Here is a 22,900-nt window from a genome sequence, read left to right as displayed (position 1 = left end):
TTTATTTTTTAATCATTTACAGTGTATGGGTATATAATTTTGTTTTGATTTATGCACGTGTGAGTCTGTGACATGTAAGTACGCAAGTACTAGCCTTTGTTTAATGTGACATGTAGGTCTATGTACTCAAATACCTAACTTAAGTTTTGTTTCTTGGTTTCTTGAATATACCGCTTCTTTCGCTTTTCGTTAATTTTGGTGACAGGGAAAACGGTACATCTTGCATTCACTGTCGATTTTGTGGTTTAAAAAAACGGTGCGCATTATATTGTGGTTCATGTTTTTTTTCTTGGAATAAACGTTCAAAGTGGGGGGTGCGCATTATATACCGGTGCGCATAATACATGGGAAAATATGGTACTTCAGAATCAGACTACAGATTTTCAAAGTTATCTTAGTGCTACGATATTGTAAAACTGTCGTAGGCACATGCCATAGCCTACAACAGTCTTATGATATCGTAGTGCTAAAATAGCTTTAAAAATATGGGCCCTGGCTACAGGTTTTATCAGTGTTATGATATCGTAAGACTATCATAGGATTTGATGTCACTGTGACATATGCCATAGCCTACAACTGTTTTACAATATCATAGTGCTGAGATAGCTTCAAAAATATGGGTCCAGGTTATTTTTCTCTGCACTTTGTAAAACAGTGATTTAGAGCAATCCAACCTGGAAACTCCTATTGATCAGGCAACAATTTTAAAACTAAGAAATATTTTGTGACTATTCATAAATATAAATTTTATGTTTTTAGGAACTTGTGAATGAGTAAGAGTAAGTGAGTGTAAGTAAGTGAGAGTTAGTGAGAGAGAGAGAGAGTGAGTGAGTGAGTGAGTGAGTGAGTGAGTGAGTGAGTGAGAGTAAGTGAGTGTAAGTGAGAGTTAGTGAGAGTGAGTGAGTGAGTGAGAGTTAGTGAGAGAGTGAGTGAGAGTTAGTGAGAGAGTGAGTGAGTGAGTAAGAGTAAGTGAGTGTAAGTAAGTGAGTGAGTAAGAGTAAGTGAGTGTAAGTAAGTGAGAGTTAGTGAGAGTTAGTGAGAGAGTGAGTGAGTGAGAGTTAGTTAGTGAGAGAGTGAGTGAGAGTTAGTGAGAGAGTGAGTGAGTGAGTGAGAGTAAGTGAGAGAGTGAGTGAGTGAGAGTTAGTTAGTGAGAGAGTGAGTGAGTGAGAGTTAGTGAGAGAGTGAGTGAGAGTTAGTGAGAGAGAGAGTGAGAGTTAGTTAGTGAGAGAGTGAGTGAGAGTTAGTTAGTGAGAGAGTAAGTGAGAGTTAGTGAGAGAGTGAGTGAGAGTTAGTTAGTGAGAGAGTGAATGAGAGTTAGTGAGAGAGTTAGTGAGAGAGTGAGTGAGAGTTAGTTAGTGAGAGTGAGTGAGAGTTAGTGAGAGAGTGAGTGAGTTAGTTAGTGAGAGAGTGAGTGAGTGAGAGTTAGTTAGTGAGAGTGAGTGAGTGAGAGTGAGTGAGTGAGAAAGTGAGTGAGAGTGAGTTAGTTATAGAGTGAGAGTGAGTGAGTGAGTGAGAGTTAGTGAGTGAGAGAGTGAGTGAGAGTGAGTGAGTGAGAAAGTGAGTGAGAGTGAGTGAGTGTTAGTTAGTGAGAGAGTGAGTGAGTGAGAGTTAGTTAGTGAGAGTGAGTGAGTGAGAGTGAGTGATTGAGTGTTAGTGAGTGAGTGAGTGAGAGTTTGTTAGTTAGTTAGTTAGTTAGTGAGAGAGTGAGTGAATGTTAGTTAGTGAGAGAGTGAGTGAGAGTGAGTGAGAGTGAGTGAGAGTTAGTTAGTGAGAGAGTGAGTGAGAGTTAGTTAGTGAGAGAGTGAGTGAGTGAGTGAGAGTTAGTTAGTGAGAGTGAGTGAGTGAGAGTTAGTTAGTGAGTGAGAGAGTTACATGTAGTTAGTGAGAGAGTGAGTGAGTGAGAGTTAGTTAGAGAGTGAGTGAGAGTTAGTGAGAGAGTAAGTGAGTGAGAGTTAGTGAGTGAGTGAGAGTTAGTGAGTGAGTGAGCAAGCGAGTGTGTGTGTAAGTGAGAGAGTGAGTGAGTGAGAGAGTGAATGAAAGAGTGAGTGAGTAAATGAGTGAGTGTAAGTGATTGAGTGAGTGAAAGAGTGGTTTATGACATGTATATCATGGATAAGTTATAGGATAAATTGCTTTATTTACAGACATGGTCTCCTTATCACTTGTTCCCATCTTGCCATTCCCTGTGTAAAATATATCGCATATTGGGTATCCGACAAAGGTGGATGAATTAAATGACTATAATTATGTGCTATATGCACTGAATATTATATATTAAATTGTTTTATTTCCAGACATGGTCTCCGCCTCTCTTGTTCCCATCTTGCCATTCCCTGTTCCTCCGAAGGTGATGCCTACCTTCGAAGTGGAAGAGTTCCCTCCCGAACGTGCCTCGTTGTGTAGTACCTTCAGCTTCTACCGCAACAATCTGTACATCTACCCACTGCAGCTCAAGTACGATGCCCAGAAGTCTTTCACAAAGGTGCCAATACAATTCTACATTACAGGGCGCGAAAATAGCGGCCTGCGAAAAGCAGTTCATTTTTTAGATCTATCAGGAGAAATAGAAATTCACCTGCTAAAACCACCAAACAATCACATTCAGGGCTCGAAACTAGTGGCCTGCAAAAAGCAGTTAGTTTTTTAGATCTAGCAGGAGAAATAGAAATTCACCTGCTTAAGCCACAAAACAATCACAGGTTATTTTTTTTTTGTAGAGACAGATATAGGTACAATTATCTTATCTGCTATTTAGCTGGTAATTCTGTTATATTTTAATTCTATAATGCTCTAAAATATATTTTGGTGGTCCAACTTTTTACACACTATGTGTCTTTATTTCTAGCAGGCCATATTTTTTCTTGGCAGGCCATATTTCGTTTGCCCAGCTATTTTAGCAATAATAACAAGCATGCCATATTTTCTTCTATTTCGAGTCCTGCATTATCAGCTTCATCGTTCTGTCTGTGTGTGTGTCAGTCAGGAAAGCAAAACACCTCAAGATTTTTTTTACATTCCGGATTATGGGTTGGGGATGGGCGGGATCTGGCTTGATTGGTAGAGGTGCTTAGGCCAGATAATTGAACCCCCACTGTGGACCGACACATTCTCTGATTGGGTTATTTGCCATCCCAACCATTCCCCTCAAACACCGTGGTGTGTGGGAGAATGCATATAAAAATGTAGCAGGTTTTTCTAAGACTCAGAACATAAAAAGTTGTTATTGATGTAGAATCCATCCCTATTGGCAGACCCATTTGGCTTATTCTCCTTTCTAGCTAGTGCTCCATAACTGGTGTAGCAAAGGAAGTGGTATGTACTATCCTGTCTGTGGGATGGTGCATAAAAAAATATTAAAGATTCCTTGCTGCTGGTCGAAAAGAATAGGCCATGGAGTGATGGTAGCAGGTTTTCTTGTTAAGTTTGGTTTCTTTAGCAAATTCTTTTTCGTATGTGAAAAGCATACTCAAAACATTTTATTGTGTAAAATCCTGAAAATGAGTATTTATTCATTCATTCCAACTTATTTTTGTTCTTATATCCAATTAAGGTTCAATCATACTGTCCTGGGCACACACCTCGGTTATCTGGGCTGTCTGTCCAGGACAGTGAGTTAGTGGTTAATGAGAGAAAAGAGGGTGTAGTGGTCTTACATTTACCCATTGAGTCGTTAAAACTCACTCTGGGTGGGAGCCGGTACCGGGCTGCGAACCCTGTACCTACCAGCCTTATGTTAGTGGTTAGTGAGAGAAAAGAGGGTGTAGTGGTCTTACACCTACCCATTGAGTCATTAAAACTCACTCTGGGTGGGAGCCGGTACCGGGCTGCGAACCCTGTACCTACCAGCCTTATGTTAGTGGTTAGTGAGAGAAAAGAGGGTGTAGTGGTCTTACACCTACCCATTGAGTCATTAAAACTCACTCTGGGTGGGAGCCGGTACCGGGCTGCAAACCCAGTACCTACCAGTGGGTTAGTGGTTAGTGAAAGAGAAGAGGGTGTAGTGGTATTACACATCTACCACTGAGTCGTTAAAACTCACTCTGGGTGGGAGCCGGTACCATGCTGTGAACCCTGTACCTACCAGTGGGTTAGTGGTTAGTGAAAGAGAAGAGGGTGTAGTGGTATTACACATCTACCACTGAGTCGTTAAAACTCACTCTGGGTGGGAGCCGGTACCGTGCTGTGAACCCTGTACCTACCAGTGGGTTAGTGGTTAGTGAAAGAGAAGAGGGTGTAGTGGTATTACACATCTACCACTGAGTCGTTAAAACTCACTCTGGGTGGGAGCCGGTACCATGCTGTGAACCCAGTACCTACCAGTGGGTTAGTGGTTAGTGAAAGAGAAGAGGGTGTAGTTGTATTACACATCTACCACTGAGTCGTTAAAACTCACTCTGGGTGGGAGCCGGTACCGTGCTGTGAACCCAGTACCTACCAGTGGGTTAGTGGTTAGTGAAAGAGAAGAGGGTGTAGTGGTATTACACATCTACCACTGAGTCGTTAAAACTCACTCTGGGTGGGAGCCGGTACCGTGCTGTGAACCCTGTACCTACCAGTGGGTTAGTGGTTAGTGAAAGAGAAGAGGGTGTAGTGGTATTACACATCTACCACTGAGTCGTTAAAACTCACTCTGGGTGGGAGCCGGTACCGGGCTGCAAACCCAGTACCTACCAGTGGGTTAGTGGTTAGTGAAAGAGAAGAGGGTGTAGTGGTATTACACATCTACCACTGAGTCGTTAAAACTCACTCTGGGTGGGAGCCGGTACCGTGCTGTGAACCCTGTACCTACCAGTGGGTTAGTGATTAGTGAAAGAGAAGAGGATGTAGTGGTATTACACATCTACCACTGAGTCGTTAAAACTCACTCTGGGTGGGAGCCGGTACCGTGCTGTGAACCCAGTACCTACCAGTGGGTTAGTGGTTAGTGAAAGAGAAGAGGATGTAGTGGTATTACACATCTACCACTGAGTCGTTAAAACTCACTCTGGGTGGGAGCCGGTACCGTGCTGTGAACCCAGTACCTACCAGTGGGTTAGTGGTTAGTGAAAGAGAAGAGGATGTAGTGGTATTACACATCTACCACTGAGTCGTTAAAACTCACTCTGGGTGGGAGCCGGTACCGTGCTGTGAACCCAGTACCTACCAGTGGGTTAGTGGTTAGTGAAAGAGAAGAGGGTGTAGTGGTATTACACATCTACCACTGAGTCGTTAAAACTCACTCTGGGTGGGAGCCAATACCGGGCTGTGAACCCAGTACCTACCAGTGGGTTAGTGGTTAGTGAAAGAGAAGAGGGTGTAGTGGTATTACACATCTACCACTGAGTCGTTAAAACTCACTCTGGGTGGGAGCCAATACCGGGCTGTGAACCCAGTACCTACCAGTGGGTTAGTGGTTAGTGAAATCGAAGAGGGTGTAGTGGTATTACACATCTACCACTGAGTCGTTAAAACTCACTCTGGGTGGGAGCCGGTACCGTGCTGTGAACCCAGTACCTACCAGCCTTATGTTAGTGGTTAGTGAGAGAAAAGAGGGTGTAGTGGTCTTACACCTACCCATTGAGTCATTAAAACTCACTCTGGGTGGGAGCCGGTACCGGGCTGCAAACCCAGTACCTGCCAGCCGTATGTTAGTGGTTAGTGAAAGAGAAGAGGGTGTAGTGGTCTTACACCTACCCATTGAGTCATTAAAGCTCGCTCTGGGTGGACGCCGGTACCGGGCTGCAAACCCAGTACCTACCATTCTTATGTCCAATGGCCTATTATATGAGTATTATTATATTTCAGGCAAGAAATATAGCTTGCTGCATCGAAGTCCGTGACACAGATGATGTTTCCTCAGTCCCAATGAAGGTAAACTAACTTTGGACTTCTGGGATAAATACACAAAGGTTTCTTTAAAAATAATTTCTCTAAATCTAAATGACGAAACTATTATCATTATCAGAGTAAGTGGTCTACAGAGGACAGTATTATTCATAGACACATCTGGCCTCAAGGTGTAGTCAAGTGAAGAAAATAAAATAATTATCAGTCATATCTCAGCACAAGATAGAGCTAAAAAGATGTTTTGATAATATATCTGCTCTTATGTGTAACTCTCAGGAGTTGTCATGTTTGAAATGTGACAGTAGATTCAATGTTTTTAATAATTCAAGTTTTTCTTCAGTTCACATGTATTCAAACTGAGTGAAAGTTCATTAGTTAGTGTTGATGACCGATGATAAAATTTACAACTGATTTCCAATACTACCTACCTGTCAAGAGTTTTCCTGATTTGTTTTTGTCAAATGTGATTTTCACATGTGATTGTTTGTTTTCCCAGTGTATATACGGCCGTCGCGGATCATCAGTGTTTACAACTGTCGCTACAACAGCCGTGGTTCACCACGTCTCCACACCAACGTATACAGAAGAGGTGATTTATTATTATTACAAATATCTGTTTTAACATCAACAGCTTTATAATACCTCATTCTCTCTCTCTCTCTCTCTCTCTCTCTCTCTCTGTCTCTGTCTCTGTCTCTGTCTCTGTCTCTGTGTGTGTGTGTGTGTGTGTGTGTCTCTGTCTCTGTGTCTGTCTCTGTCTCTCTGATTCTCAATTACTCCCTCTTTGTCTGTCTCTTTTTTCTCTCTATCTCTTTCTCTATCTCTGTCTGTTTCTCTTTCTCTCTTTTTCTCTTTACTTCTCAATCTCTGTCTCTGTCTCTTTCATTCTGCTCTTGCTCCATCTTCTTCCCTTCAAAATAACCATATATGTACAAACACCATCAGTTTATAATGTACTGAAATCTGCTTTCTTTAAAACCATATATGTTTTTTCCTGCCCTGACATTTTGACTGTGTATGTATTAACTACCAGGTGAAGGTGTTGCTGCCGACCCACATCCATGACAAGCACCACCTGCTGTTCCGCTTCTACCATGTGAGCTGCGAGGGCTCCAGGACTGCCAACCGCAGCAGCGCCGGCTCATCCGTGAAGAAGAAAGACAGCATCGAACTCGTCATCGGCTTCGCATGGATGCCTCTCCTCGTCGACGGCCGGTTAGTGGTCTTAGCAGGGAGTAACTCTCGGCTTAATATTGGCAGCAAATGCAGCCCAGTTTTAAGTCTACCTTAGCCAGTGTGGGGCAGGATATACCCCAGTGGTAAAGTGCTCACCTGATGCGTGGTTGGTCTAGGATCGATCCCCATCAGTGGGCTCATTGGGCTATTTCTCATTACATCCAGTGCACCATGACTGGTATATCAAAGGTCGTGGTATGTACTGTCCTGTCTGTGGGATAGTGCATATAAAAGATCCCGACATTTCCTTCCAAACCCAACATATTTACATCAATTTAATATTTTCCCACACAATCGATTATGGATTTTTAAAATCAATTATCACATCAGTAGAGCCAAATGGATTAATTTTTATATTATAATTGATCATTGAAACACTACTACTAATAATTAAAACGAAATCATTGAAACCCATCAAAAATATTTAAAATAATTTTGCCATTGGCAAAGGACTTTGGTAGCTATGTTTTTTTCTGATTTTTAGCAGCAAGTGAAATGTTAAATGTTTTAAGGGGCCTAGTTCACAAAGGTCTCTTAGGCTTTGCTAGACAACAAAGCATTCTCTTTGCAAGTCTTTTAGCATTGCACTGCGAGATCACAAAGTTGCGAGAATTTAGTGAATTAGGCCCCTGGTTTTAGTGCCACTAGAAAACTATTCCTTTCTGATCCATAGGTACTGGGTTCACATCCTGGTCCCAGCTCCTACATCCTGGGAACATTTTGTTCATTATTGCAGGGCCTCTTTGTAATTGTGTAATTTTACATCACACTTGTTGTGCAAACTCAGTTTGTGTAATTTTACATCACACTTGTGCAAACTCAGTTTGTGTATTTTTACATCACACTTGTTGTGCAAACTCAGTTTGTGTAATTTTACATCACACTTGTTGTGCAAACTCAGTTTGTGTAATTTTACATCACACTTGTTGTGCAAACTCAGTTTGTGTAATGTGATCGCAGAATTCACTCTTTGAAATATAAAGCATATATCTGACAAAAGAACATGAAATAACCATATATCTTTAAGTGTATAATGTATTTTGTTTTGTTTTTTTGCAGAGTGGCTGTTGGAGATCGAATGATCAGTGTCTCGAGTAATCTACCACCTGGCTACCTCAATCACGAGACTCCTCCACTCGGTAGAGGGGTATGTGCTGTCCTGTCAGCCATTGTAAAATACATCATTTTAAAACATCTTCTATTAAAAAACAAGTAGACTTCATGATAACAGAGTTTTTTATATCATGTTTAATTTAAATCTGTTAAACCGGAGGAGACTATAGGTCGTATCTTTATCTGTCTGTCCGTCTGTCTGTCCATGTCACTGATATAGTTGTACAGACCTTCTTTTGCAATGCCTTAAGAAAATGAGCTGAAATTTTGTTAGAAGCTTTATCATGACTTGCTTGTTTTTAAATTTACAGATTCCTGGTCACATTTGTTGAATATTGTAGTCATTTCTATTTATAAGATCAGAGCAGTAACAACCAATGATAAGTAGACTTCAGATGCTGAGTTATAAAGGTTTTTTTGTTGTTGTTTTTAAAAATACAGAATACAGGTCCTGATATCAAGTGGGTGGATGGTGGAAAACAGCTGTTTAAGATCAACCTGAGACTCATGTCAACGATCTACACACAGGTATGCCACAAAGCTGTCAACTGTTACAACATTCCCTTAATGTTTACACAGTATTATATATATATATATACTTAGTGATTCCAGCAATAGGTTTCTTATGACTCTATTGGGCTATTTCTTTCTCCAGCCAGTGCACCATGACTGGTACATCAAAAGTCATGGTATGTGCTATCCTGTCTATAGGGACGGTGCATTTAAAAGATCCCTTGCTGCTAATCGAAAAGAGTAGCCCATGAAGTGGCAACAGTGGGTTTCCTCCCTCAATATATGTGTGGTCTTTAACCATATGTCCGACGCCATATAACCGTAAATAAAATGTGTTGAGTGCGTCGTTAAATAAAACATTTCCTTTCCTTCCTGTCGCAACCATCTGTTATTATTACCTTACATTGAAAGACCCAATATATGTAATCTCTCAATCGTAATTTATATGAATGTGTTGTCAGCCATTACAGGCTTTTTTCTAATGGTGTTACTCTCAGCCTGGCAAATGTTCACATACCTCAGTAAGTAGTCGTACCAGAGTTTAATGTATTTAAGTCTGATTTTTACAGGATTTTTATAGTTCCAACCCCTCTTACAGGCTATGCCGTTGAAGGTTACTACTAATGGTGTTACTCTCAGCCTGGCAAATGTTCACATACCTCAGTAAGTAGTCGTACCAGAGTTTAATGTATTTAAGTCTGATTTTTACAGGATTTTTATAGTTCCAACCCCTCTCTCACCTGAACGTCCCCAGCCTATGCCGTTGAAGGTAAAATACTACATGCAAAACTGATCAGTAGCATGTCACTCTCAGTCTGGCAAATGTTCACATACCTCAGTAAGTAGTCGTACCAGAGTTTAATGTATTTAAGTCTGATTTTTACAGGATTTTTATAGTTCCAACCCCTCTCTCACCTGAACGTCCCCAGCCTATGCCGTTGAAGGTAAAATACTGCATGCAAAACTGATCAGTAGCATGTCACTCTCAGTCTGGCAAATGTTCACATACAACAAGAAGTATTCGTAGCACAGTTTAACGTAGTTACATTGTAAGTCTGATTTTCACAGGACCAGCATCTTCACAATTTCTTCCAAGTCTGTCAGAAGATCGAGAACAGCCATGGTGTTCCTGCAGATCTCAACAGCATCAACAAGCTCAAGGTAAAAAATACCACAGGCACGATTCTATCATCTTGCAGGCCCATCATTTATATATAAAATGTCATACGGTAAAATACCACAGACACGATTCTATCATCTTGCCGGCCCATCATTTATATACTCTTCAAAAAAAGAAACGCAAAAGGGTACAAATGGGTTATAACTCCGATTTTATGTTTCCTACCGGTTCATGCTTTGTGAATATAAGGTCATTGCATGTCCCAAACACATTCCCACGGTTACATTCGATAAAACGCAGCTACTGTAAAATAAAGTTCCAAAATGTGAATATTCGCAAAAACGCAGCCACGTGCAAACCATGTCACCACTGCACGTGCGTTGTCTGCACGTGCAACATGAACACTGACAGTATAAAAGTGCAGGGTGTTCGCTTGCCTGGCCTCTGTATCTGGCCGACAGTTGACAATCCAGGACATGCCACGTCTCAGTGAACCGCAGAGAAACAATGCCATCGGCCGACTAGACGCAGGTGAATCCAGAACAGCCGTTGCCAGGGCATTCCATGTGTCCCCAAGCACCATCTCCAGACTGTGGGACCGTTACCAGCAACATGGATCAACACGTGACCTCCCTAGATCCGGTCGACCACGGGTCACTACCCCCGGGCAGGATCACTACATCCGGGTACGCCACCTTCGGGAACGATTGACTACTGCCACCTCCACAGCCGCAGCAATACCAGGTTTGCGCAGGATATCCGACCAGACCGTACGGAACCGCCTACGTGAGGTAGGAATTCGTGCCAGACGTCCAGTTCGAGGTGTCATCTTAACACCACAACACCGTCGACTCCGACTGCAGTGGTGCCAGATTCATCGACAATGGCCTCAACTGCGATGGAGACAGGTGTGGTTCAGTGACGAGTCCCGATTTCTGCTCCGACGTCATGATGGAAGATGTCGCGTGTATAGGCGTCGTGGTGAACGTTATGTGGCAAACTGCGTGCAGGAAGTGGACAGATTCGGCGGGGGTAGTGTCATGGTGTGGGCAGCCATCTCACACACTGGCAGAACTGACCTGGTCCACGTGCAGGGCAACCTGAATGCACAGGGCTACATTGACCAGATCCTCCGGCCACACATCGTTCCAGTTATGGCCAACGCCAACGCAGTGTTCCAACATGACAACGCCAGGCCTCACACAGCACGTCTCACAACGGCTTTCCTACAGAACAACAACATTAATGTCCTTCCTTGGCCATCGATATCACCGGATTTGAACCCAATTGAGCATCTATGGGACGAGTTGGACCGACGCCTCCGACAGCGACAACCACAGCCCCAGACCCTGCCCGAACTGGCAGCAGCCTTGCAGGCCGAGTGGGCCACTATCCCCCGGGACGTCATCCGTACTCTGGTTGCTTCAATGGGCAAGCGGTGCCAGGCAGTTGTCAACACACGTGGAGGCCACACCCGGTATTGACTCCAGATGACCTTGACCTTGGTGGTGTGTCCTATCACTTACTCACAATGGACTAGAGTGAATTGTGAACAATCCTGCAACATTTGGTAATTATCGGACTCACCATTCAATAATTAAATCAATTCTCCAAATGTTACGACAATGTGGTTTTGCGTTTCTTCTTTTGAAGAGTATATATAAAATGTCTCAAGGTAAAATACCACAGGCACGATTCTATCATCTTGCCGGCCCATCATTTATATATAAAATGTCACAAGGTAAACTACCATAGGCAATGATTCTATCATCTTGCCAGCCCATCATTTATATATAAAATGTCTCTGTGTAAAATACCACAGGCACGATTCTATCATCTTGCCGGCCCATCATTTATATATAAAATGTCTCAAGGTAAAATACCACAGGCACGATTCTATCATCTTGCCGGCCCATCATTTATATATAAAATGTCTCAAGGTAAAATACCACAGGCACGATTCTATCATCTTGCCGGCCCATCATTTATATATAAAATGTCTCAAGGTAAAATACCACAGGCATGATTCTATCATCTTGCCGGCCCATCATTTATATATAAAATGTCTCAAGGTAAAATACCACAGGCACGATTCTATCATTTTGCCGGCCCATCGTTTATATATAAAATGTCTCTGTGTAAAATACCACAGTCATGATTCTATCATCTTGCCGGCCCATCATTTATATATAAAATGTCTCAAGGTAAAATACCACAGGCACGATTCTATCATCTTGCCGGCCCATCATTTATATATAAAATGTCACACGGTAAAATACCACAGGCACGATTCTATCATCTTGCCGGCCCATCATTTATATATAAAATGTCTCAAGGTAAAATACCACAGGCACGATTCTATCATCTTGCCGGCCCATCATTTATATATAAAATGTCACACGGTAAAATACCACAGACACGATTCTATCATCTTGCCGGCCCATCATTTATATATAAAATGTCTGTGTGTAATACCACAGACACGATTCTATCATCTTGCCGGCCCATCATTTATATATAAAATGTCACACGGTAAAATACCACAGGCATGAGTTTATCATCTTACTGGCCTTTTGTTTTTTACTATATCAACAAAATGTTTTGTCATTTTAATATTAAAAATTGTATTAGTTACAAAAGTTAGAAACACACATTGTGAATCATTACATGTAATTTTATCATAAGCATTTTGCAACCTTTGCATTTTGGTAATGGTGTATGTTGGCACGTTGAAACATCTTTGGAAAAAGCTTTCGTTAAACTGGCATGGGCTTTTAGTTGGAACTGATTTTGTTGGCATTCTATTAATTTTGTTCTGGGCATGTTTTCGAGCATGACTTATATTTGAAGTTCATCTGTACTAAAGTACTGTCGGAAATAGAATGAAAATGATTTTCGTCGATTATTTCTTACATATTAAACTGACAAGTAAATATTTTGTAAATATCTATTTAATGATAGTCTACCTAATTTAGCATTTACTTGTTTGGGCACTCATTGATGTTCAAGGTGGTGTTTACTCTTGAAATTAAAAGAAAGATGTCAGTAACAGGTGATTTGTGCACTTTATTGGAACAGACTATAAAAAAAATTGGTCAACGTGTCAATTTCATTGCTGTTACAATATGTGAGGGACTGTTTCTGATGATGGTTTACCCCATTCCCTTTCCAAATAAAATATTTGTAGTCATTTATAAGTAACTTTTGAGCAAAACTGTCCAGAACCATTTTGAGTGATCCATTATACTGGTATTAAAGGTGCTATCTCAATGTTGCACAATGACAGCTATTGCAAATAATTTTTTGGTTTTTAATAAAATTTTGATTTAACATTTAAAGAAGACACCTTTAACAATATGCCTATAAATGATTATAGGAAATAATTTTATCTACTGGTAGAAAATACATTTTTATTGGAGAATCTTTATCACAGCTCGCATATAATTATGATATAGCACCTTTAAATTGTTGCAAGATTGTGTAAATTTCTAATGTACTTATATTGAATTTATATTCAATAAATATGCTTGTCATAATTAATAATTTATGCTGCAATTAAAAATAATTGGTTAACTTGCAGTTTTAAATTAAAAGTTTGTTTAAGGGTAAATGAAATTGACACATATGTGTTATAGTCTGTTCCAATAAAGGTCACAAATCACCTGTTTACTGACATCTTTAGTTTAATTTCAAGAGTAAACACTACCTTGTACATCAATGAGAGCCCAAACAAGTAAATGCTAAATTAGGTAGAGTATTATTGAATGGGTATTTACAAAATATTTACTTGTCAGTTTAATATGAAAGAAATAATCGACGAAACTAATTTTTATTCTATTTTCGACAGTACTGTAATAGTTTATGCTGCCAATTTAGTAGTATTTAAAAACTTTTTGAAGGGAATTCTAAAGCCTTCCCCACATTAAAAAAAAATATAATAAAATAAAAAATTAGAAAGAAAATTTAGAATGTTTAACTGTACAGTAAATAGGGACTAAATGTTTGACATTAGATTGTTAGAGAATAAATGTTTGACAATATCCTGAGAATAAATTTTGTATGCGAAATAGACAGGGAATAAAGTATAACAAAAGATACTGATAGCCAGGGAATAAATGTTTGACAATAAATTGACAAGGAATACACATTTGACAATAGATAGCCAGCTATTAAATGCTTCAGAATCAATTGCCAGAAAATACATATTTTACTATATTATAATAGGGAAATAAATGACAAATTACTAGGGAATAAGTAATTGACAAACCGATAGGGAATAAGTGATTGACAAATCGCTAAGGAGTAAGTGATTGACAAATCGCTAGGGAATAAGTGATTGACAAATCGCTAGGGAATAAGTGATTGACAAATCGCTAGGGAATAAGTGATTGACAAATCGCTAAGGAATACGTCATTGACAAATCGCTAGGAAGTAAGTGATTGACAAATCGCTAGGGAATAAGTGATTGACAAATCATTAGGGAGTAAGTGATTGACAAATCGCTAGGGAATAAGTGATTGACAAATCGCTAGGGAATAAGTGATTGACAAATCGCTAGGGAATAAGTGATTGACAAATCGCTAGGAAGTAAGTGATTGACAGTAAACACAGAGACCGTGCCCATATTTTAAAGTTATCTTAGTGCTATGAAATCGTAAAATCATTGTACGGTATGACATCGCTACAATACACGCCATAGTGACGTCGGAGCCTACGATGGTTTTATGATTTCGTAGCACTAAGATAGTTTCGAAAATATGGGCCCAGGCTTGTAAAGGTAATACAATGTTACGTAAATATGATGCTTTGCCACTTTGGGCATAGCTGGATTAAAAATATTCACCTTATTTAAAGCAATAACAGACTTATTTAACCTTGTGTTGTTTTGGGGGGTTTGGGGGGAGGCTGTGGGGAGTTTGTAGCATTTTTGGTGTTGGTATTTTTTTTATCATGGATTTTATGGTTTATGTTGTGGGAAAAGGATTAGAATTAGTGCCCATTTGATGCTTCAAATTTTTTTTTAAAAACAAACATATATTTTATTGCAAGACTTTTTTTCATTTGATATTGGGTTGGAGGTTTTGTGGGGAGTTTTCGATGGGGAGTTGTTTTTGTTTTGTTTTTTGGGAGAAGGCTTCATTATTATTTTGAACTTTGAAGTTATTTTTGTTCAATTTGTATATAATGAATTTATATAATAGAGTAAATGTTACGGTCCATTAAAATTGTCATAAAAAAAACCAACTGAACCTACCATACTAGGTAATGCTTTCACAGTTCTGATACAATATGGGGCCTAGTTCACAAGGGTCTCTTAGGCTCTGCTAGACAACAAAGCATCCTCTTTGTAAGTCTTTTAGCATTGCACTGCGAGATCGCAAAGTTGCGACAGTTTAGTGAATTAGGCCCATGGTACTGTATCATATTTTTTCCTGAAACTTACGTTTTTGCTGCAAATACATTTGTACATCTATATGTAATTTATTTCCGAGTGTAAAATCAATTAAAAATTTTATCGGTTAGTGGGCACATTGGGCTATTACACTTTCCACAACTGGTGTAACAAAGGCTGTGGTATGTGCTATCCTGTCTGAGGGATGGTGCATATGAAAGATCCCTTGCTGCCAATCGAAAAGAGTAGCTCATAAAGTGGCGACAGCGGGTTTCTTCTCTTAATATCTGTGTGGTCCTTAACCATAAGTCCGACGCCATATAACCGTAAATAAAATGTGTTGAATGCGTCATTAAATAAAACATTTCCTCCTTTCTGTGGATTTCCTCTCTAATTAACTGTGTGGTTCTTAACCTTATGTCTGACACCATATAACCATGAATAAACCTGTTAAGTGTGTCAATAAATAAAATATTTCTTTCTTCCTTCTAATGATGGCTTGTTTTCCCCAGACGGATATTGGCATTGACACCTCTGAAACTATTCAGAGACTGCTCAGTATGACCAAGGTAGGTTTGAGACCCGTAGAGATTTGTGTAGCACTTGCTCAAACCATTTCATGTTGGTGTCGGCTCCCAGTTCTGTGGTTCCTGTGGTTCTTGTATCTTGTTAATGCTAGTCGTAGCTTTTTAAAATGTGCTGAGGTGTCGTTAAGCAATATTCCTTTCCTTTTATATGTAAACATTTGTGTAGCACTTGCTCATAACATTTCGTGCTCAAACCATTTCATGTGGTGTCGGCTCCTGGGTCTATGGTTCTCGTATCTTTCTAATGCTAGCCGTAGTTTTCAATATGTGCTGAGGCCTTGTTAAACAAATCTGCCTTTCGTTTCATTCTCTGTCAGTGTTTCTCAACTGAAAATCTACAGCTGCTGAGTCTTTTGTCAGTAACATCTGTAAAACTAAAAGGAAATGTTTGATCCAGCTGATTCATTCATTTATTTTTAGATATTTCTGTGCTTATGTCCAATTAAGGTTCAAGCATGTTGTCCTGGGCACACACACACACATATCAGCCATCAGAGCTGTCTGTCCAAGACAGTGGGTTAGAGGTTAATTATTAAGTGGTTAGTGAGAGAGAAGTTAGTCTAGTGCCTTTACACCTACTCACTGAGTTGTTAATTCATTCTGGGTGGTAGCCGGTACCAGGGGGTGAACCCAGTACCTACCAGCTTCAAGTTCAGGACAGTGGGTTAGTGGTTAGTGAGAGAGAAGTTAGTCTAGTGGCTTTACACCTACTCACTGAGTCGTTAACTCGCTCTGGGTGGTAGCCGGTACCAGGTGGTGAACCCAGTACCTACCAGCTTCAAGTTCAGGACAGTGGGTTAGTGGTTAGTGAGAGAGAAGTTAGTCTAGTGCCTTTACACCTACTCACTGAGTTGTTAATTCATTCTGGGTGGGAGCCGGTACCAGGGGGTGAACCCAGTACCTACCAGCTTCAAGTTCAGGACAGTGGGTTAGTGGTTAGTGAGAGAGAAGTTAGTCTAGTGCCTTTACACCTACTCACTGAGTTGTTAACTCGCTCTGGTTGGAAGCCGGTACCAGGGGGTGAACCCAGTACCTACCAGCTTCAAGTTCAGGACAGTGGGTTAGTGGTTAGTGAGAGAGAAGTTAGTCTAGTGGCTTTACACCTACTCACTGAGTTGTTAATTCATTCTGGGTGGGAGCTGGTACCAGGGGGTGAACCCAATACCTACCAGCTTCAAGTTCAGGACAGTGGGTTAGTGGTTAGTGAGAGAGAAGTTAGTCTAGTGGCTTTACACCTACTCACTGAGTTGTTAATTCATTCTGGGTGGGAGCTGGTACCAGGGGGTGAACCCAATACCTACCAGCTTCAAGTTCAGGACAGTGGGTTAGTGGTTAGTGAGAGAGAAGTTAGTCTAGTGCCTTTACACCTACTCACTGAGTCGTTAACTTGCTCTGGGTGGGAGCTGGTACCGGGTGGTGAACTCTGTACATACCAGACTTAAATCAGATGACTTAACCACTACACCACCTAGGCCGGTCCAGCTGATTGATGATTTATTGAAATACAGCCATACCTAGAGGTCAAGGGGCAGGGCATCATTTGCCCACCTGTCCAAAGTACAAACATAAGTGCCGTCTTTAATTTTTAAATGCCATTTTTGTCATTAAGGGGACAGGCCATAGCCCAGTGGTAAAGAGCTTGCTTGATCAGTTTGGGATTGATCCCCGTTGGTGGGCCCATTGGGCTATTTCTTATTCCAGCCATTGCACCACGACTGGTATATCAAAGGCCGTGGTATGTGCTATCCTGTCTAAGACTATATGTCAAAATTACCATATGTTTGACATCCAATAGCCGATGATTGATAAATATGTGTGCTCTAGTGGTGTCGTTAAACAAAACAAACTTTTAATCACATTATTGTAAGTCATATTGTTCTATATTACATCTTCGGCATTAACCAAAATGTTATGCCATGATAGGCCTACATGTAGTTTTATGAGTTTTTTCTAATGAATATGTATGAGAAGTAATAAGTAGATTAATTATCTAACATTGTATAATGTAGTAATATTGTGTTAACACGTTTTAATGCTAACATTTCTCTGCGTGTTTTGTATTTTGTTGGTGTTTAGCATGTTTTATGTGTATCTTAATATCACTGTTTATTTTCTGAGATATTATTTCTTACTAACCCCGAGAAATAGTACATATTCTTAAATATGTTTAAATTGGCATGTGTATAATATTAGCATGAAAGTGTGTTCTGTCATTATCATCATTGTCATTATATCACCATCACCCTCATAATCATCTCCATCATAATCACTATCACCATCTCCATCATAATCACTATCAGCATCTCCATCATAATCACTATCAGCATCTCCATCATAATCACTATCAGCATCTCCATCATAATCACTATCAGCATCTCCATCATAATCACTATCAGCATCTCCATCTCCATCATAATGTAGAGTTACAGACCAAGATTGATTTTCCTTGTGACTTTCCCATTTTTGCTAAATCAAGTTGAACTTTCATGGAATTTATTCAAGGGCCATAACTGTCAAACATGGAATTTATGCATGTTTGACAGAGTTAATATTACTGCCCTTGAACTTAGGAGATTTGTTGATGACGGTAGGGAACATGTCTTGCTTTACTAGCAGTCCTGTCAGAATGCATTTAATGCTTGTTTTGTATTTGATGGCAAATAAATATTGTTAAAATTAACAGCTATAGTCCGTCCCATCTTTTTACCCAATTTTTTTTTTGGTAAATAATTTCACTTTGGTTTGATGTAAGAAGAAAGGTAAATTTGTTTTGAAAAAAAAAAAAACATACTATTTTTGTGTGCAAAACAGATAGCACAGAAATAAATAACTTGCCGTAAATTTAATGATATGAAAAAAGATGTTCCCTTTGGGAAGGACTATAGGTAAGATAGAATGATAATTAATTTCTTGTTTTGTGCCCACAGTCCCTGTTGGCGGTTGAGACGAGCACGTACATACAGTTCCTGCCCACCCTGCTGGATCAGCTGTTTCACCTGTTGACCACGACCAACAGCGAGGACGTGGGAACAAACACTGTCAGGTAATTTTTACAGCGTTATATAGAAAGAATAATTAATGACGTAGGATATGGGCTTTGTCCTGTGAATGGGGGCTGGGCGTAGCTCAGTGGTAATACGCTTGCTTGATGCGTGGTCGGTTTAGGGTCGAACCCCATCAGTGGGCCTATTGGGCTATTTCTTGTTCCAGCCAGTGCACCATGACTGGTATATCAAAGGCCGTGGTATGTGCTATCCTGTCTGTGAGATGGTGCACACAAAAGATCCCTTGCTACTAATGTGAAATTGTAACAGGTTTTCTCTCTATGACTATTGTGTCAAAATTACCAAATTTTTTACATCCAAAAGCTGATGATTGATAAATGAATGTGCTCTAAAACAGAACAAACAAACAAATCACCCATTGCTAGCACAAGTTAGTTTCCCATAACCCTTTTTGTTTTTTTGCTCAAGCCATTAAATTTTAGGCATGATTTAAATAGTCATAATGGGTTCCTAAAATGCCATTGGGCCAACAAAAAAACCCATGCTTTCCAAAAATATTCAATGCTCAGATACCTGGCTCCATATTCATAAATGTACTTCAGTCAACATAGATACAGTCGAGCACCGTTGTGTCGATCTTGCTTGAGTCGATATATTGTTTGTGTTGATATGACTGGCCGGTCCCGGCAGAAACATGTATTAAATATCATGTTTTTTACTCTGTTGAGTCAATACGATTGAGTTGATATTACATTTGTGTTGATATATTTTTTGGGTCCCTAATTAAACTTTTATGTACAAAAGTGCCTCGATGTGTCGATAGTGAAATTATTTGTTAAAATAAATAAAATGTTTAAAAGGGTAAGTATAAATTGCACGACCTATAATTAACACTGACGGTATTTTGGGCACGTAACCAAACCATTGCCGACATTCCACTGTAAACAGATATGATTTGTAATTACTGTTCACATGTGAGATCAATGAGTGAAGTTATCTAAAACAGTAATCAAGGTAATAAATGGCCTCACCGATCTTAAAATTAAATGCGGTAATCGAGCAGACGAAATGATTGTTACAGAATGCAGCAAGTCACGTGACTTATGGCTTTCATAAATTGAGGACTGGTAAAACGGACTCGGATTAAAGTAGGATTAATTTGTGGTGGTCGGTTATTTGTTTGTTAATTAACAAAGAAGCGGTGTCGGTGTTTCTTTAATGACACCTATCCTATTTAAGCAAAGTCAACTGTTGGTAATTTCACCAGATTTATTAACTCGATTTATGGAAAGCAGAGATTCCAATGGAAATCCCGTCCGTGCTATAGGGGACGTAACAAACTTTCTAAGCTCAGTAGCTTTCATGTCTTGTTCTAATGCACGACAGACATTATTAACAGACTTTGTGAATTAAGTGTTGTGATAGTTGTGATTGTTATTTGTTCTTCCAGTTTGTATAATTGCATTTTGTTCTTAATCCTTTATTATAATATGTTAAAATTTCTTTAGTAATTTTTTGTTTAATTGTCTCCATATCCACAGTCATTTTAATTCCACATTTTATAAAAACTTTTAACAGATTCAGTAAGCTTGCACATATTGGTATTATTGATTGGTTTATTGATTGATTACTTTGTTATTATTAATTTCAGAAAAAAATTCTTTATGTTACATTATGTTATTGTGAAATTAAATGAAATTCTTGATTTGATTTAAACAAATAAATTATATTTCATTTTTAAATTTGACATCTTTTGTTTGTAATTTTTTATTTACATACTTGAATGAACGTTTGAGTCGATATTTGGTTAACTTGATATTTATGTGCGGTCCCCACGATATCGACACAACGGTGCTCGACTGTACTTAATTTTAGTATGTAGATAAGCATCATACATTAACTTATTATATATAAGTACTGTTAAATGAACATGGAGCCTAGATCTTAGAATAACACCAACAGAGATATGATTCTGGGCGTTGAAAATTTAATACAGTTTTGGTTTGATCTATTGCAGGGTCATCATCTACATTGTGTCTTCTGTCCACGATGCCAGCAAGCTAGAACTACTTCAGAAATATGTTAAGGTAAACATGTCATGATATAACATGTCACGGTATAATATATTATGGTATATAATATACATTTGGCAATACGGACTGCTAGATCGAAGAAAACAAACATTGTTGATGTGGTCTAAATGATTAAATATTTAAAAAATATTTTAGAGAGCAGATTTATACATCAAAGTGCTCCTATTAGCAACACCAGAAAAATCATCCATTTTTTTTACATTTTGAAAAAGGCAGTTATTATTAAAAGTGATGAATTTTCCCCAAATTTTATATAAAATAACACTACATTTTTGAAAGTCGGATACAAACATCCATGGGCTTCAAGTTAAATTTCAGAAATAAAACTACCATTTAACAACTTGAATTTTCTTTGCCTCAGTACATATTCCGACCGGACCCGATCCAGAAAGGTGCCAAGCAGAAGACGGTGCATGAAGAGCTGGCGAAGTATCTGACGTCCATTCTGCGTCCCGCGAACGCGGACCCCGAGGTGATCAAACGCTTCCTGGCCCATGCCTGGTTCATGCTGGAGATACTCGTCAAGAGCATGACACAGTTTCTCATCGATACAGACAGGGTCAAGGTCAGTTGATACAGTAGAGGAAAGGAATGTAAGCATAAGTGTTTAGTTACATCCCTTGCTCATTGTTTAATGAGCTGATTTTTTGTGTCGTAAAAAGTAATTTATATTGTTAGTGTATTTGTTAGTCATTTGTTTACAAACTCCTGCCTGTTTATTAAAAAGATTTTGCATTCAAAACAATAGGGGCAGTTGGTCTAGGATCGGTCTCTGTCGGTGAGTCCATTGGGCTATTTCTCGTTCAAGCAAGTGCACCACGACTGGTATATCAAAGGCCGTGATATGTGCTATGCTGTCTGCAAGGTGTATACAACAGATCCCTTGCTGCTAATGAAAAATGTAGCTGGTTTCTTCTCTTAAGACTGTGTCAGAAAGTAACAAATGTTTTTACATCCAATAGCCGATGATAATAAATCAATTTTCTCTAGTGTTGCCATTAAACAAAAGAAACTAATTTTAAATGTTGTTTTTCATTATTTCCAGATGCCGCGGAACGAGCGGTTCTCATCAGACTGTCAGTACAGAATGAACAGTCTGCTGCAGACGGTGATCCCACACATTGTCCAGAAACACACGGAGAAGTGCAGCAAGGATGCCAACCACAGCATTGCACACTTTGTCAAGGTAAACTCCCCGTCAGTAGACCCCTTGGGCTATTTCTCTCGATCCTGCACATTGTCCAGAAACACACAGAGAAGTGCAGCAAATATGCCAACCACAGCATTGCACACTTTGTCAAGGTAAACTCCCTGTTGGTAGACCCATTGGGCTATTTCTCTCGATCCCTCACATTGTCCAGAAACACACCTAGAAGTGCAGCAAAAATGCCAACCACAGCATTGCACACTTCGTCAAGGTAAACAGGGTCATACCATACCCTTGTAAAGTAAGTGGGGTGGCAATGCAAACAGACTCGGGATACAGACAGGAATTAGAGAATACTCAACGAGCTACAAGGCAATATCGTTTTATCTTGCACTCGTGAATTGATATTGTCCTTCTCGAGCGTTTGGCGAGGGAAGGACAACATCAATTCACTTGTGCAAGATAAACTGTATTGCCGAGTAGCGAGTTGAGTATTCTATTTATTAGCCATTATAATTTATTTTTATTTTATGGAAGATTTTTGAACAATACTTTTGTTGAAAACAAGTTTGCAAGTTAAGAACATAAATCAGCATTGCGTCATAGCTGTGATGTACGTATCGCTGATGACGTAAGTTAGTTGTTGACATGACTTCCACCATAGCCTAATAGTGAAGCACTGTCTATGACGTCAAAACGTATCTATGGGAAGAAATGGGGTTTTTTCTTTCTCTATGGAAAGATCACTTTTCTTTCCCCACTTGTTTCTGCCCATATGGGTAATAATAGAGGTTCCACTTGCCTTTGTTTGACACCCAATAACTGATGTATTTCTCGTGCTGAGGTTTTTTTAAACATTCATTAAGT

General features: G+C 39.5%; 1 protein-coding gene across 1 annotated transcript in view; it reads left to right on the top strand.

Moving 5' to 3' along the window:
- Positions 1 to 22,900, top strand: part of LOC121368580 (dedicator of cytokinesis protein 9-like) — a 134,076-nt gene that overhangs the window by 38,697 nt on the left and 72,479 nt on the right. Inside the window, 12 exon segments of the mRNA XM_041493322.1 lie at positions 2,295 to 2,482; positions 5,785 to 5,850; positions 6,323 to 6,415; positions 6,860 to 7,041; positions 8,122 to 8,209; positions 8,617 to 8,703; positions 9,757 to 9,849; positions 15,714 to 15,770; positions 18,716 to 18,831; positions 20,811 to 20,880; positions 21,248 to 21,451; positions 21,932 to 22,072. Coding sequence (XP_041349256.1) covers positions 2,295 to 2,482; positions 5,785 to 5,850; positions 6,323 to 6,415; positions 6,860 to 7,041; positions 8,122 to 8,209; positions 8,617 to 8,703; positions 9,757 to 9,849; positions 15,714 to 15,770; positions 18,716 to 18,831; positions 20,811 to 20,880; positions 21,248 to 21,451; positions 21,932 to 22,072 — 1,385 coding nt within the window.

The sequence above is a fragment of the Gigantopelta aegis genome, chromosome 1 (genome assembly GCF_016097555.1).
Source record: "Gigantopelta aegis isolate Gae_Host chromosome 1, Gae_host_genome, whole genome shotgun sequence".
Classification (NCBI taxonomy): domain Eukaryota; kingdom Metazoa; phylum Mollusca; class Gastropoda; order Neomphalida; family Peltospiridae; genus Gigantopelta; species Gigantopelta aegis.
This window is presented reverse-complemented; position numbering and strand designations above follow the sequence as displayed.